Genomic DNA, 14,105 nt, shown 5'->3' with positions numbered 1-14,105 from the left:
ACGTTTCATTCGATTTCGTATCGAATACAGAGTATATATATATATATTATAAATATTTGTATTATATTATGCGTATGAAAATTGGTTTCTAGTGTCATTGTAATTTAAATGAAAGTTATTTAATTGTTTCTCCTCCGTTTCTCTCAGTATTTCTTTCTCGTTTATTCAAGTGAAGAGAAGACTATCGCGATATTCCAGTGTGTAACTTGAAACACCACGAGTCTTGTCGACATACCTAATTATTAATGCACTCGCTTGCCAAGCATATTTAGTACACCTATTTCCCTGTAATCTGTTCGATGATCGCGATTAGCGATTTATAATTCGAATTCTCGTTAAACAGGCCTCACTTCGAATTCGCACGAGCTACGAATGTTATTTGTCTCTGCCTTGGTGCACGTAGGTCGAAAAATAAACGAACTTTTTACCAAACCCATAAGCAGTCTTCCTCACCTCTTCAGTGTACAACAAGAAACTACAAGAAGCGTTCGTTCAACTCGTCTTTATTGTTCGAAATAATTGGGCCATCATCGTTCGGGAGAACATCGATCCCTTCAAATAGTGTACATCGATTAGAGAAAACTTTTTAAGTGCGTTATTAATGCGTTGAAGACATTACTGCGAAAGCTATTTTCAAACAGTTTATGTTAATTCATTCGAGATCCTTAAGTCTTTTATTTTATAATTACAGATTATGTCTTGAGTTATTGCACCTCGTAATTATTGCATTTTTTTTACCAATTGAAGGTTTGGTAATTCTATGTCACAATTTATCAATCTTAATTGAATAACGCACGGGGTGCGTCTATCTCGAATGAAAATTTAACAAAAAAATCAAACAAACCTTTTTCAATATAAAAAAAAAAAACTTCTATCGCTCTCGCAAAGGTGTCTTCGAAAAGAGTGAATAATAATTACGCGTTAGACTTCGCTTGAATGTCTCGAATAGTTAGTACCGAGTTACGGATTTTGGTCTTAAGCTCACCGCCATCGCGCAGGCGGCCACGTTTTTTAAGTAAGTACACTTTAATCTATTACGTATTCAATGCAAATATCGTAAGAATAAATCGCGCACGATTTCCGGTATACCATTTTAATTGTACATGTTATCTGCTTCACGATCGAAAGTAGCTTCTGCGTCAAGCACGCTCGAGAGTATCTTCGAAGCGTATTGGAAGAGTATGCGATAGTCTGCTCTGCAACTTCGATTTCGTCATTCGGCTCGTTTCTATGTGGATCACGTTGTGTACGAAAGGAAACGATTATTTCATTCTGACCAGCCTTTTTTACGTCACGCGAATTTTGTATCTGCAACGGTCTTCGAAAGTGTTTTAAACGAACCTTGAAACAGTAAAAAAGATCGTGTACAAAGTCCACGAATCGCGTCCTGAGACCATCTCCCGAGTATATTTCCATGTGGTCGAATCATCGATGAAAACGTAATCTGTCGATGTTTCTTTCGTACCTTCGTCTCGTTGGTTCGCGAAAAGATACGCGTGAATCTCACATCGTTCCCTATTCGATTGTCAGCTGTAGTTTCGTTCGAAACGAGCTGCGATGGAAGAACGACCGCGAAGACGGGGCAAGAACGCGACAACGCGATGCGTTTCGTGTGAAGTGCGTGGACGGGACAACAGAGTATCGAAGACATCACAGAAGAACGCGATCAGGGACTAGTGAGCCTTATTATAGGTGTCTTTGTTCTGGTAACCCTGCACGTAACCGGACTGATCGGGCAGATCCTTTCGACCAGCGATACCTTTGCCCTTTCCGGTCTGGTCGAATCGTTGCTTATGGGAACCGGTGTACTTGCTCACGTCTGTCAATCTGTCCACCGTGGACGCAGCTTTTCCAGCCTGAAAATTAAAATCTCTTGATAATTTATCTAATCTAGTTTCGAGACATGGAAAGTCGGACGTGATTTGATGACATAAAAGTAACGCTAAATATGACTTATGATACATCAATTTACAGTTTAAAATTTCATCAAAACGACTGCATAACGTTTCATCGATATCCTCTACACGAGGTATAGTACCTCATACTTTTTCTTCATGTACAGAGCAACACACTTTTAACATTTCTCTGTCCCTGGGTAAATTAATTTTATCTTTCAGAAACTTTTATTTCAACGTTTAAAATACCACTGGTGTAATTAACGTGGGCGTTATGAATCGTCAATTAAAGAATTGTCACTGTAAATCATGTCTACAGCACTGTAAATCTTCATCACTGATATCGATGACAAACAAGGTCGTCAAATTAAACAGATTACATACATTTGCTTTAGAACGTGGGTAAAACTTATGGACATCGATTACCGTTTACATGGCCATGTCCTGTATTCGTTGTTTCTTTACCATTTAAGAACGAACAATGGAACTACTTACACTGTAAACGGTATGGAAAGTTATATTTGTCAAGAATATTTAAGCTACTTACAGCACCAGCGCCACTAGTTACTCCAGGAGTACCGCAGTTCGCCATTTTCTTCTTCATTTCCGCCAAGTCGACCTTCTTATTCTTCGCCAACTCTTCCAAAAACGCTTTGTACTGTTCTATACCCAGTTTCATGGATCTATCGAATCAATTGAACTTAAGATCTACCTTTTATTGATTATTTCAATAAGTAATAATAATCAAGTACTTGTGTTTCTTAAAATAGATCCCTGTATCTGTGGTGGTGATCTTCTTTCCATCGATCACCTTCGCCTGTTTCATCCATTTGTCGCTTTGACTAAGGGTGATCAATTTTCCGTCGCTTTTCGGGTCACCGAATTTCGAGAACGCCTTGAAATTCGCCAAAAAACTGCCAGACTGAGTGGCGCCAGGACTGCTGGGCGTCGAGCTGCCGGTATCATCGTCGATCTTCAAATTCGCCGCTTTCGTCGTTACGGTTTCATCGCTGGACCCGTTTTTCTCCACCTTCGTCTCGTTCTTTTCCGTCTCCACCTCGTTCATTTCTACCTTAGGATCGTTTGTCTCGTTCTCCGTGTCCGTCTTCTCCGCTTGCATCCTTATACCTGAAGTTTTCAGAATTAATAATAAAGGAAATTTCAGAAGAATTTTCCGCGATTTCTTAGAGACATCAGGGTCAGGTGTAAGTGGAAAAGAAAAGAAAAAGAATGAATTGCTTGCATGATGTTTCACGCGTCGGTGACGTATTGGGGTCAAGTAACGTGAGCTATCGATTTAACATAACTCCCGTAGGCGCTCCCATGCAATTGACACTTACGTTTTAATCAGAGATTAATGAGAGATCGAAAATGGTATTAACGTTACGTAAACATCTTGATTTAAGATGAATACAATCTTCAATGTTGATTTTTTAAAGGGATCTCGGGTATAGAGTTTCGGAAGGATCTTCAGGAAATCTTATCGCGAACATTGTTTTTCAATTAAGTTAACAAAGTTCGGTAAACTGGTTCTCAAATGAAATTCCGAAAAAGGTTTAGCTAATGGCCATTGATTGACTGGTTATCGAGAGTTGTGTACTTCATCCATATTGGTTTTTGGCTATTGTTACTAATGGAAGCTTCGAAGGTACAATGGAGCAGCTTTCTGTCCCCTATCGGATGAAAGTAGTCTCTCTTCAATTATTCAGTTCTATCTTTCTCGAGACCAACAGTCTTATCGAAACTGCGGTTTCTGCACTTTGTAAAATAGTATCTTTCAATATGCAATTTATTCGACCGCTATATCCAACTTTTTTCTACCGAAAAGTAGAACAAAGTCGATCGAAGTTCTTGAAATCGAGAACACCGAGGTATTAAACGCAATTCTCAGCAGTTCCTCATTACTTCCTCAATTTTTCAATCGCCCTCATAGATAGCTTCAACGATTCGTAATTTAGCGAACAATATAGGAGATACGATTTAACCGTGATCGTTTTATTTTCTATTCGTCCAAGGACTAAAATTGTGAATATGGCATCTCTACATTTTTCAATTTTTAAATGTAATAAAAATTAATTTCATCGGGAATAATGTTATGTACACCCAGGATCGGTTCCTCAGAAATATTTAAATTCTAATTAAATATTGATTCGAAACGATTTCACTCGCAGGTGAATTGTACAGAAAGATAAGAGACGACATAATACTACCGAGATAGACGTTGTTATTTCACGACTATAAATAGAGATTACGACGACAGGCGCGTTAACGCAATTAGCGAGAAACAGGAAGCGAGGAGTCGATTAAGTAATAGTCATCAGGTGTCGAAGAGTAACACGTGCCGAATTCTAGTCAAATTTCTGCGACATTTATCCCTACCTTTTCTTACGACCTTAATCCTGAACGGATCAACAGGCATTCTATATTTATAACTCAGTAATTCGTCTGTTATTCAACTTCGCGTAATGTGTTCGAAAAATTTCTAAATATCGATGTTGATTACACGTAACAGCACAGATACTCCATTATTTTATATAGAATTTAAACTCACCTTATGAGAGGTTTTCGAGAAAATAATTTTAGAAATTCGATGTTAATTATACGTAATTGGTTTCGAATGACCAGATACAGACAATCACTCTACGAATGGATGCTAAATCCAGTAATTTTTGTTATCTTCGACAATTCCACTGATATTTCGCGAGAATAAAAAACGAGCGAGCAGATGACGGGAGAGAAGAGAGAACACTGGTGTGTGTACAAGTTGAAAAGCTGTTGAATCTGTGCCGCAGGGCGCATGTGTTATATCGATCTCCTCGTTCAGGGTGCACGCAGTCACCCTCTCAATATATCTTTGAAACTGCGTTGCACCCTTGCCTGGAGCCGAAACGAGACCCCGTAGGGTTTTGTTCCAACAAAACGACTCGATTCTACACGGACGAAACGATTAAAATGCTAAGTGTATCGGCTGCTGAAGGCTATACCTGACGACCGATAAAATTGCAAACTTTAAGACTACGGAGCTTCGTTAAGCGAATGTTTAATCACTCATTCGGTGAAGGAATACTAAAGTCACTTTTAACGAGTGCCTTGAAAAATTGACATTGAATGTTTTCTAATCTGATAAAATATTTATCTTTGAAACGTAGAAAATAGAGGGGGAAAAAATCACTATCTACTAGTCTATTTCAAGAAATCTTTACAGTGTTAATTGCAATAGTAAAGCAACGCAAACGACGTTCTAAGGTATTAGATCGTGTCCTAAACCTACGAAACGTACACGTAACATAAACCAACGAATTAATTTATAATTTCGCCACTGACTACACCGTTGTACTTCGCGATAAACGAGAACTTTTATCTGTCAAAAGAACATCGTTTCTCCTTATCTCCAGCCAGTGCACGCTCGTCCATGTCTCGTCCGCGTCCTGTTTGAAGAAGCTAAACACGCGACATTTGTTATCTTCCGTTGCAATGATTCTGTCCGACTTTATATTTGGTCATTACGTCAACGACGTAAATAGATGTTATTCGAAACAGACGTGTCTCGTCAGTGACTTGAATGAAAACCTCCGCGATATTAATAATACTAGGACGTTCACTCTCGTGGATGAACTAGTTTAAATACTGTCAATCGGTTTTGATAATTGTCGATCTTCTCGTTGAAGAAGGGTGGTGATTCTGGATGATCTTTCTTAATTAATACGAATAATCACCTTTTAATTTATCACACGTAACTGCAACCCCTCGAATTCACACTTTATTGATTGCCGAAATTTCCTCTGTTACAGACGCGATTCTCAGTGGACTTTCGACACGTTCATCACCGTGATTCCAGTCTGGATGAGATTGCGAACGAAACTGAGCTTACTCTGCCACCCAACGCCAACATCATCCCCACTTTATACACTAGCAACACCTTCGACTATGCTCGTCGTTCTAGCTATCACCTACTTTCTTCTCCTATCCCTGAAAATCATTACTTTATCTTCCTATCTTTAATACCTTAGATGTCAGTATTCTTGTTTAATTGTTTAATGAATCGATTGCGTGAAGTTTGTAATGCTGGTGTTGGTGCGGTGTTAATGCGTTTAACGTTGACAGATGATTTCTCTCCTTTTTATGCATTCAGTGATCAACGAACAAGGAAGTTTCAATTGTATTAAGTGTTTGCTTAACGGTGCAAGCAAGTTCCTTTCTTTATCATCTTTCAACGTCAAGATTTACATTATCGAAAATTTACATTTATATTATGTACACGTTAAAGGGTTAAAAAGCTTCTTGAACGTAAAAACGTTGATGTGCAAACAGAATCGACTTTCGGGAACACCTTGACTCGGTTCCCGTGAATGTCGGATGAGTCTAAAGTTGACTTTTCTACGTCCAAGTAGTGTGACTCAACAACTTGTCACACGAGTCAAGTGGCCACCCTTAACGATTCCATTCAGTTGAAACATACGACACGTGAGAATAAATATTTGATCACGTAATGATAGATTATTAGGTTATTTCATACCTTTAAGTAATAAAACACTATGAAAAGGATAGATTACGTTTGTGTAGTGTCGACAAGACACTTATGATTATGTTATGAACTTGTTATGAACTTGTGACTTTGATATTTAACTTTTTAACTTTTAAATTTAAATAGAATAATTTTAAATTCAAGTCGAGGAACCAAGTCGCAGTGGCGATAGAGCGGTACGGCACGATTGCGCGTGCACCGCTAATGCTAGAACCAGAACCGCGCGACATAGGATGAAATACGCCAGTCGGTATTCGGCCGTCGAAGAGATAGTGGTATGTACGTAGATCTTGGAGTATAGCGTTATCTATACAAAAGTGGCGGAAACTACTCGACAATTAACCGATCTAGAAATTAATCGGCGGTCGGCCGATAACTCGGTAACTAGCTTCAACTGCAAAACTCACAAAAGGGATGAAATTTATGTTTTTATCCCTCTTGTCGCCTTCAACTCATAATCCCTTTTATTCATTATTTTATCCCTTCCTATCTCTTCTCGTGGGTATCCCACCCATCTCTTGTTCATCCCTTCCAATCCCTTATTTTCCTTTCATCGTGAAATCTTACATAAGACACCTGTCACCTCATAGGGGAGGGCAGTGTATGTATATATTGACATCCTTTACATCCCTCAATCCTTTACATCTCTCCATCGCTTACATCCATGCATTTCTTACATCTTTACATCCCTTACATTTCTCTATTTCTTACATCACGGCTTCTCCTACATTCCTGCATCCTTTACATCTCTGCATCCCTTACATCCTTACATTCATTACATCTCTACATCCCTTACACCCCTGTATCTCTTCAATATTTCATATTTCTCTAACACTTACCTTCCTTTATCCTTCACATTCCTTTACTGCTTACACTCCTACAACCCTTATATCTTTGCATCCCTTACATTTCTCTATTCCTTACATCACGGCTTCTCCTACATTCCTGCATTCTTTACATCTCTGCATCCCTTATATCCCTACATTCATTACATCTCTACATCCCTTACACCCCTGTATCTCTTCAATATTTCATATTCCTCTAACACTTACCTTCCTTTATCCATCACATTCCTTTACTGCTTACACTACTACAACCCTTATATCTTTGCATTCCTTACATGACTGCAATCCTTATATCCCTACATCCCTTGTATCACTGCAACCCTTATAATAACTATATCATAAATATATAATATACTACAAACACTGGTGCGGGTAAAGGTAAGTAAAGGTAAGTAAAGGTAAGTAAAGTTTCATACAAATTTAGTTCCGTTTTTTGCCGCCAGAGGACGCTGATTCGACGTCGAGATTTTAGTTCGAATTTTTGCCGCCAGAGGGCCAAAAATTGAGCATGGTTTAGTTCCTTTTTCCAAAACCAGATGGCGCTGAATCGACCTCGAGATTTTAGTTCGAATTTTTGCCGCTAGAGGGCCAAAAATTGAGCATGGTTTAGTTCCTTTTTCCAAAACCAGATGGCGCTGAATCGACCTCGAGATTTTAGTTCGAATTTTTGCCGCCAGAGGGCCAAAAATTGAGCATGGTTTAGTTCCTTTTTCCAAAACCAGATGGCGCTGAATCGACCTCGAGATTTTAGTTCGAATTTTTGCCGCCAGAGGGCCAAAAATTGAGCATGGTTTAGTTCCTTTTTCCAAAACCAGATGGCGCTGAATCGACGTCGAGATTTTAGTTTGAATTTTTGCCGCCAGAGGACCAGAAATTTTGCAAAATTTAGTTCGCTTTTATTTAAAAAGAGATATAGAAATGTTAGGGATGCAGGGATGTAAAAGATAGAGAGATGTAACAGGTACGGAGATGTGAGGGATACAGAGATATAAGGAGTGAAGGGATATAATAAAAGCGGAGATGTAAAGGATGCTGATATGTGAGGGATGCAGGAATATAAGAGGTATAGGGTTGAGCCGCGTGAGGCCCTCAATGACAAGAAAAATAATAAATAATTGAAAAGGGTATGCCGTGGGGCCCGCAAATAGGGGTAAAATAATAAGGAAAAGGATAAAGTAATAGGCGAGGCACACAGAAGTAATAAAATTAACACGTTCATCCTTTTAATGAGTTTATTCAGTAAGCTATGAAGATGAATACAGCAAATTAAATGAACGCAGAAAATGAAATAAGAGTATACGTATATTTAACAGGTAGAGCCGCATCCCTCGGCGGTCGCTACAAGACTGAAGGGGTTCACTTCGCTCTAGGTCGAATGGTTGACAACGGTGCGCAGTCAGCTATCCTTACTCTAATCAGTGGCTGTAAAAGTTTTTTTTTGTTTTTATTTAATGTGGGGAAATCTTGCATAAGACCCCCCACCGTCCCCTGGGGGAGGATGGGGGGTCGGGGAGGTCGGGGAGGACGGGGAGGACGGTAGCAATTAAGCGTAATTAATTTTCGAATCGAGTTTATTATTCATTTTACTGGTCAATTAACGAACCGACTCGCTTTAGCAACCTACTATTTATCTATCTATTAATGTTTCTTAATGAGCAGGTGAGGATGCGTTTAGAAAGTAGGATAACTGTGGTACAAACAAGCACAAACATTGTGATAATAAAAGTGTAAAGTACTTACCAAAGCCCTTTGAGCGAAAGAAGGGAACCGATGGAGTCCAATTTAAAGACTGAAAAGAAAGAAAATGAACAGTATTAGATAGAGACTTTATCAGTATTGTATTATGGTAAAAAGAATTAACAGTATGGCGAGAAATATAAAGAAATAACAGTATGTAATAAATCTTGACTGAAAAGTATGGTAAAGGGTATACCGTGTGATGTAACAGTATGAAAGGATTTATACCTGTTTCGTATTTTCACGCCAGCAGGAGTACCAACCATGCTGACAGAAATGACAGGAGCCAAAGTCCCTAGATAGCGCACGGGAAAGAGATAAATTATTAAATTAAATTAAATTCAATTAAATTAGATCGCTCTTTTCCGTACAGAGACACCGAGCGTGCTCGAGGGTGTATATATGTACATACATACGTATGTAACATAGTCAGTTATTGTACATAGTCACTGGTATAACAACTATTGGCACCACTGCTATTTAAAAGAGTAGTACTTCACGCAATAAGCGTCGTACACATAAGGTTTTTTGTATTGTGTCATTGATTTGTATTAAACATGCAACAGCAAGAAAGGTGAGATATATTTTGTAAAACACAGTATACTACTTTTTTAAAAAACAGTATGACAAATGTGTAAAATTTGTTTGTAGAAAGAAAGGGGTCATTCTATTTTAGGCGCATCCGGTGAAGGCAACTTACCCCCACGGGTGGGGTCTCCTGTCATTTAAAACCAAAGAAGCGAGTGAATGAGTTATGTTGATCACATAAGAAGGAATATAATATAATCATGGCACGACCTATTGTACCCAGTCAACAAAAGTTGGCTGAGAAGCTAACTATTCTAAATGATAGAGGTATTGGAATGTTAACTCGGATTTATAATATAAAGAAAGCATGTGGTGATGCAAAGTCAAAACCTGGTTTTCTCTCTGATAAGAGTTTAGAGTCTTCTATCAAGACAATTGTCAGAAAGTTTCCCAACATTGATGTTAAGGGACTTCAAACGATTACAAATCTTCGCAATGAAATCATCAAATCTTTGTCATTGTATTATTACACATTTGTGGATTTGCTTGATTTCAAAGACAATGTTTGTGAACTTTTAACCACAATGGATGCCTGTGGTGTTCATATGGATATTACAATAAATTTTGATTTAACAAAAGGTTACTTAGATCTTGTTGTTACTTATGTTAGTTTAATGATACTTTTATCACAAGTGGAAGATCGTAAAGCTGTATTAGGTTTATTTAATGCAGCTCATGAAATGGTACACAGCCAATCTGATTCTAGTTTTCCACGTTTGGGTCAAATGATTATGGATTATGATGCACCATTAAAAAAGCTTTCAGAAGAATTTGTACCTCATTCAAAATTACTGAAAAATGCTCTTACTTCATTATGGCCTATATATCCTGGAAGAAATTTATCAGCTGATACATGGAGAGCAGATCAAAAACTCAGTCTTGTTGGAAGTCCTGGACAAATACTTAAAGCAGCAGCAACAGACACCATGTCCTGTGAAACTTTAAGTTTAGATAGAATAGAGAGATGGGTTATTTTAGGGTTCACATTATGTCATACATTTTTAAACCAGGAACAGCCTAGTAAACTTTGGACCACAGCTTTGGAATCAGGCTGGGTTCTGGCCTTATTCAGAGATGAAGTGATTTACATACATCAGTATATACAAACATTTTTTGAAAGTATAAAAGGATACAGCAAGAGAGTATCTGAAGTAAAAGAATGTTATACTCAAGCAATACAGAAAGCTGGTTACAGGCACAGAGAAAGAAGAAAATTTTTAAGGACAGCTTTGAAGGAGTTAGGTTTAATTTTAACTGACCAACCTGGTCTTTTGGGGCCAAAAGCTCTCTTAGTTTTGATGGGACTCTCTCATGCAAGAGACGAAGTTCTATGGCTTTTGCGACATGGTGTGAATCCTCCTACCCAAGGAAAAAGTAAAGGAAGAGGAAGTGAAGATTTGGTTGATCGTCAGTTGCCGGAATTATTATTTCACTGTGAAGAATTAAGGGCTTTAGTGAAGAAATATTCTCAAGTACTTCAAAGGTACTATGTACAATTCTTATCAGGATTTGATGCTCCTGCATTAGATCAAATGATACAAAATCTACCGGTTTGCCCTGAAGACGAAGGGGCGATACTTAGTGATATGTGTTCTAAGATAGCTAGTCTAACAGTAAAACAAGTCGAAGATAACGAACTGTTCGATTTCCGTGCTTTTCGGTTGGATTGGTTCAGATTACAAGCATACATGTCGATAGCAAAATGTAACATGAATCTGGCGGATAATAGAGAATTAGCATCCTTTATGGATACGGTAGTATTTCATACTAAAATGGTCGATAATCTCGACGAAATGTTAGTCGAAACATCCGATCTATCAATCTTCTGCTTTTACAGTAAAGTATTCGAAGATCAATTTCACATGTGCTTAGAATTCCCTGCTCAAAACAGATACATCGTTGCATTTCCTTTGATATGTAGTCATTTCCAAAGTTGTACGCATGAACTTTGTCCAGAGGAGCGTCATCACATCCGGGAAAGAAGTTTATCCGTTGTTAACATGTTTCTAGATGAAATGGCCAAAGAGGCTAAAAATATTATTACAACCATATGCGACGAACAGTGTAACATGAGTGACAAACTATTAGCGAAACATTGCGCTTTGCTAATCTCACAAGTCGTCAATCGGAAGAAGAAAGACAAAAATAAGAAGAATATGTATGAAATTCATAAACCTGGTATAGAGAGTTATAGAAAAACCAGAGAAGAGCTAACTACCATGGATAAACTTCACATGGCATTAACAGAATTATGTTATGCTATTAATTACTGTCCTACGATCAATGTGTGGGAATATACCTTTGCCCCAAGGGAATATTTGCATCAGCATTTAGAATCAAGATTTGCCAGAGCACTTGTTGGTATGGTGATGTACAATCCGGACACTAGCGAGATAGCTAAACCATCAGAGCTCTTCGTTAGCGTTAGATCATACATGAATGTCCTTCAGACAGTTGAAAATTACGTGCACATAGATATTACACGTGTATTTAACAATGCCCTGCTTCAGCAGACTCAAGAGTTAGACAGTCATGGTGACAAAACCATAGCTGCTCTGTATACGCAGTGGTACTCGGAGGTTTTGCTGAGACGGGTCAGCGCTGGGAATATTTGTTATTCCAGTAATCAGAGAGCATTCGTTAGCTTATCGGTAGAGGGAGCAATACCGTTCAATGCGGAAGAATTCTCCGACATTAACGAGTTGAGAGCCTTGGCTGAACTCATCGGACCGTACGGTATGAAGATGTTGAACGAAAATTTAATGTGGCACATAGCGAGTCAAGTGCAGCAACTGAAGAAACTAGTTGCCGGGAACAAGGACGTTCTGATAGCTCTGAGAACGAACTACGACAAGCCGGAAGTGATGAAGGAACAATTCAAAAAATTGCAGCACGTAGACAACGTGTTGCAACGAGTTACTATTATAGGTGTAATTTTAAGTTTCAGACAGTTAGCCCAGTCTGCCTTGGTCGATGTCTTGGAGGAACGTATACCGTTCCTTCTGAGCTCGATCCTAGACTTCCGTCATCACTTACCATCGGGCGACCCCATGCGCGTTGTGTCGGAAATGACTTCAGCTGCAGGTTTAACTTGCAAAGTTGATCCCACGTTAACAGCCGCGTTGAGGAGCCAGAAATCAGAGGTAGACGAAGATGAGCATCTGCTAGTCTGTTTGTTGATGGTATTCGTAGCTGTTTCGATTCCCAAATTGGCACGAAACGAGAACTCCTTTTATCGAGCATCTCTGGAGGGCCATTCGAATAATATACACTGTATGGCAACAGCAATAAACAATATTTTTGGTGCATTATTCACGATATGCGGGCAAAATGATATGGAGGATAGGATGAAAGAATTTCTTGCCTTGGCATCATCCAGCTTGCTCAGACTCGGCCAGGAAGCCGACAAAGAAGCAATTAAAAACAGGGAGTCGGTGTATTTATTATTGGATCAAATTGTACAGGAGTCACCGTTTTTGACTATGGATTTATTGGAGAGCTGCTTCCCATACGCGTTGATACGCAATGCATATCATGATGTGTACAAGCTCGAACATTCGCAGCCATAAAATTACAATAAAGGGGATATTTTGAACTTGCCACTCAGGGCCATTTTTTTACGTCCAGTTGTATGGAGAATGGAATCAAAAGGAATTTTATTAAAAGTCTACAAGAAAAGTGGCAAAATGTTCTATTTAATGGGTATGCCGTTTAGTAACATTGTTTTTTCTATACTGCTTAAAATAAATTCGAACTTTATTGTGTTCGAGATGTAAGTCTGTTCCCAATTGTATTTAAAATGGTCGGAAGAAAAGAATTTGCGCTAATTTATTTGAAATAATGCATTTTGCATAGAAACAGTACCTTGTATTTCATATTTGATACCTGGCTTAAGATATTCTATCACGTATCACATAATACGATTTTCTTTCACAGGATTCTATTATACATGATCCGTACAGTAAGAGAGCGACGTTTTATATTACATTTTGAATAGTAAAATGCTGTCTGTCTTTGAATCGAAATACACACGTATCTTGAAATAAGTATCGCCTCGATCTGCTACATTTTCTAATGTACAATTGTAACTTTTACAATAGTTTATAAAATAAATAAAACCATGTATAAAAATGTATTTTTTATCTTTGACCAATCCAAGTTCCAATTATCAAGTACCTTACAAGACCGAAAAATTATTAGAATAATTGTTTGACAAACTTATATTTTGAGAAGACCGCCTGGAATTAAGTATTTTTAAACTTCGACCACTGCGCCATCTATACAAAAGAGGCGGAGACTACTTAATAAATTACCGACTTATCGACTGAACTTCCGACAGTCGGTAATCGATCCCTTGGCAGCCGGTAAGTTAACGAATAGTTTGCGCAGCTTCTATATAGGTGGCGAGATGATCAATGGCTCGGGGTGTTAGAGACCCCAAAACATCGGCGACTCTGCATACCGCCACAGCATCATTCTGGGGTGTCAGGGACCCCGATGTGTCGGCGACGCTAC

The 14,105-nt window shown here is 38.5% G+C and overlaps 2 protein-coding genes across 10 annotated transcripts; one reads left to right on the top strand and one right to left on the bottom strand.

The window, feature by feature from the left end:
- Positions 1-487: 487 nt before the first annotated feature.
- On the bottom strand, positions 488-6,590 carry ringer (tubulin polymerization-promoting protein ringmaker). 6 transcript variants are annotated; one of them, XM_034323586.2, is made up of 5 exons: positions 6,412-6,585; positions 5,612-5,864; positions 2,648-3,023; positions 2,443-2,578; positions 488-1,856 (listed from the first exon to the last, which is right to left on the bottom strand). In XM_034323586.2, the coding sequence occupies exons 3-5, from the start codon at positions 3,013-3,015 to the stop codon at positions 1,674-1,676; spliced, it is 687 nt and encodes a 228-aa protein (XP_034179477.2). In that variant the 5' UTR covers positions 3,016-3,023; positions 5,612-5,864; positions 6,412-6,585; the 3' UTR covers positions 488-1,673. The 6 variants fall into 6 exon arrangements, with proteins under 6 accessions (XP_034179477.2, XP_034179479.2, XP_076547089.1 ...); XM_034323588.2 differs by lacking the exon at positions 5,612-5,864 and having other exon boundaries at positions 6,412-6,590; XM_076690974.1 differs by lacking the exon at positions 6,412-6,585 and having other exon boundaries at positions 5,612-6,025.
- A 2,867-nt stretch (positions 6,591-9,457) lies between these two features.
- On the top strand, positions 9,458-13,726 carry Hem (Nck associated protein 1 Hem). Of its 4 annotated transcripts, XM_034323126.2 has the most exons (3): positions 9,458-9,576; positions 9,654-9,857; positions 10,297-13,726. In XM_034323126.2, the coding sequence occupies exon 3, from the start codon at positions 10,316-10,318 to the stop codon at positions 13,157-13,159; it is 2,844 nt and encodes a 947-aa protein (XP_034179017.1). In that variant the 5' UTR covers positions 9,458-9,576; positions 9,654-9,857; positions 10,297-10,315; the 3' UTR covers positions 13,160-13,726. The 4 variants fall into 4 exon arrangements, with proteins under 4 accessions (XP_034179017.1, XP_034179014.1, XP_034179015.1 ...); XM_034323123.2 differs by having other exon boundaries at positions 9,654-13,726; XM_034323124.2 differs by having other exon boundaries at positions 9,468-9,576; positions 9,679-13,726.
- The last annotated feature ends 379 nt before the right edge of the window (positions 13,727-14,105 follow it).

Source organism: Osmia lignaria, chromosome 11, assembly GCF_051020975.1.
Source record: "Osmia lignaria lignaria isolate PbOS001 chromosome 11, iyOsmLign1, whole genome shotgun sequence".
Classification (NCBI taxonomy): Eukaryota; Metazoa; Arthropoda; class Insecta; order Hymenoptera; family Megachilidae; genus Osmia; species Osmia lignaria.
This window is presented reverse-complemented; position numbering and strand designations above follow the sequence as displayed.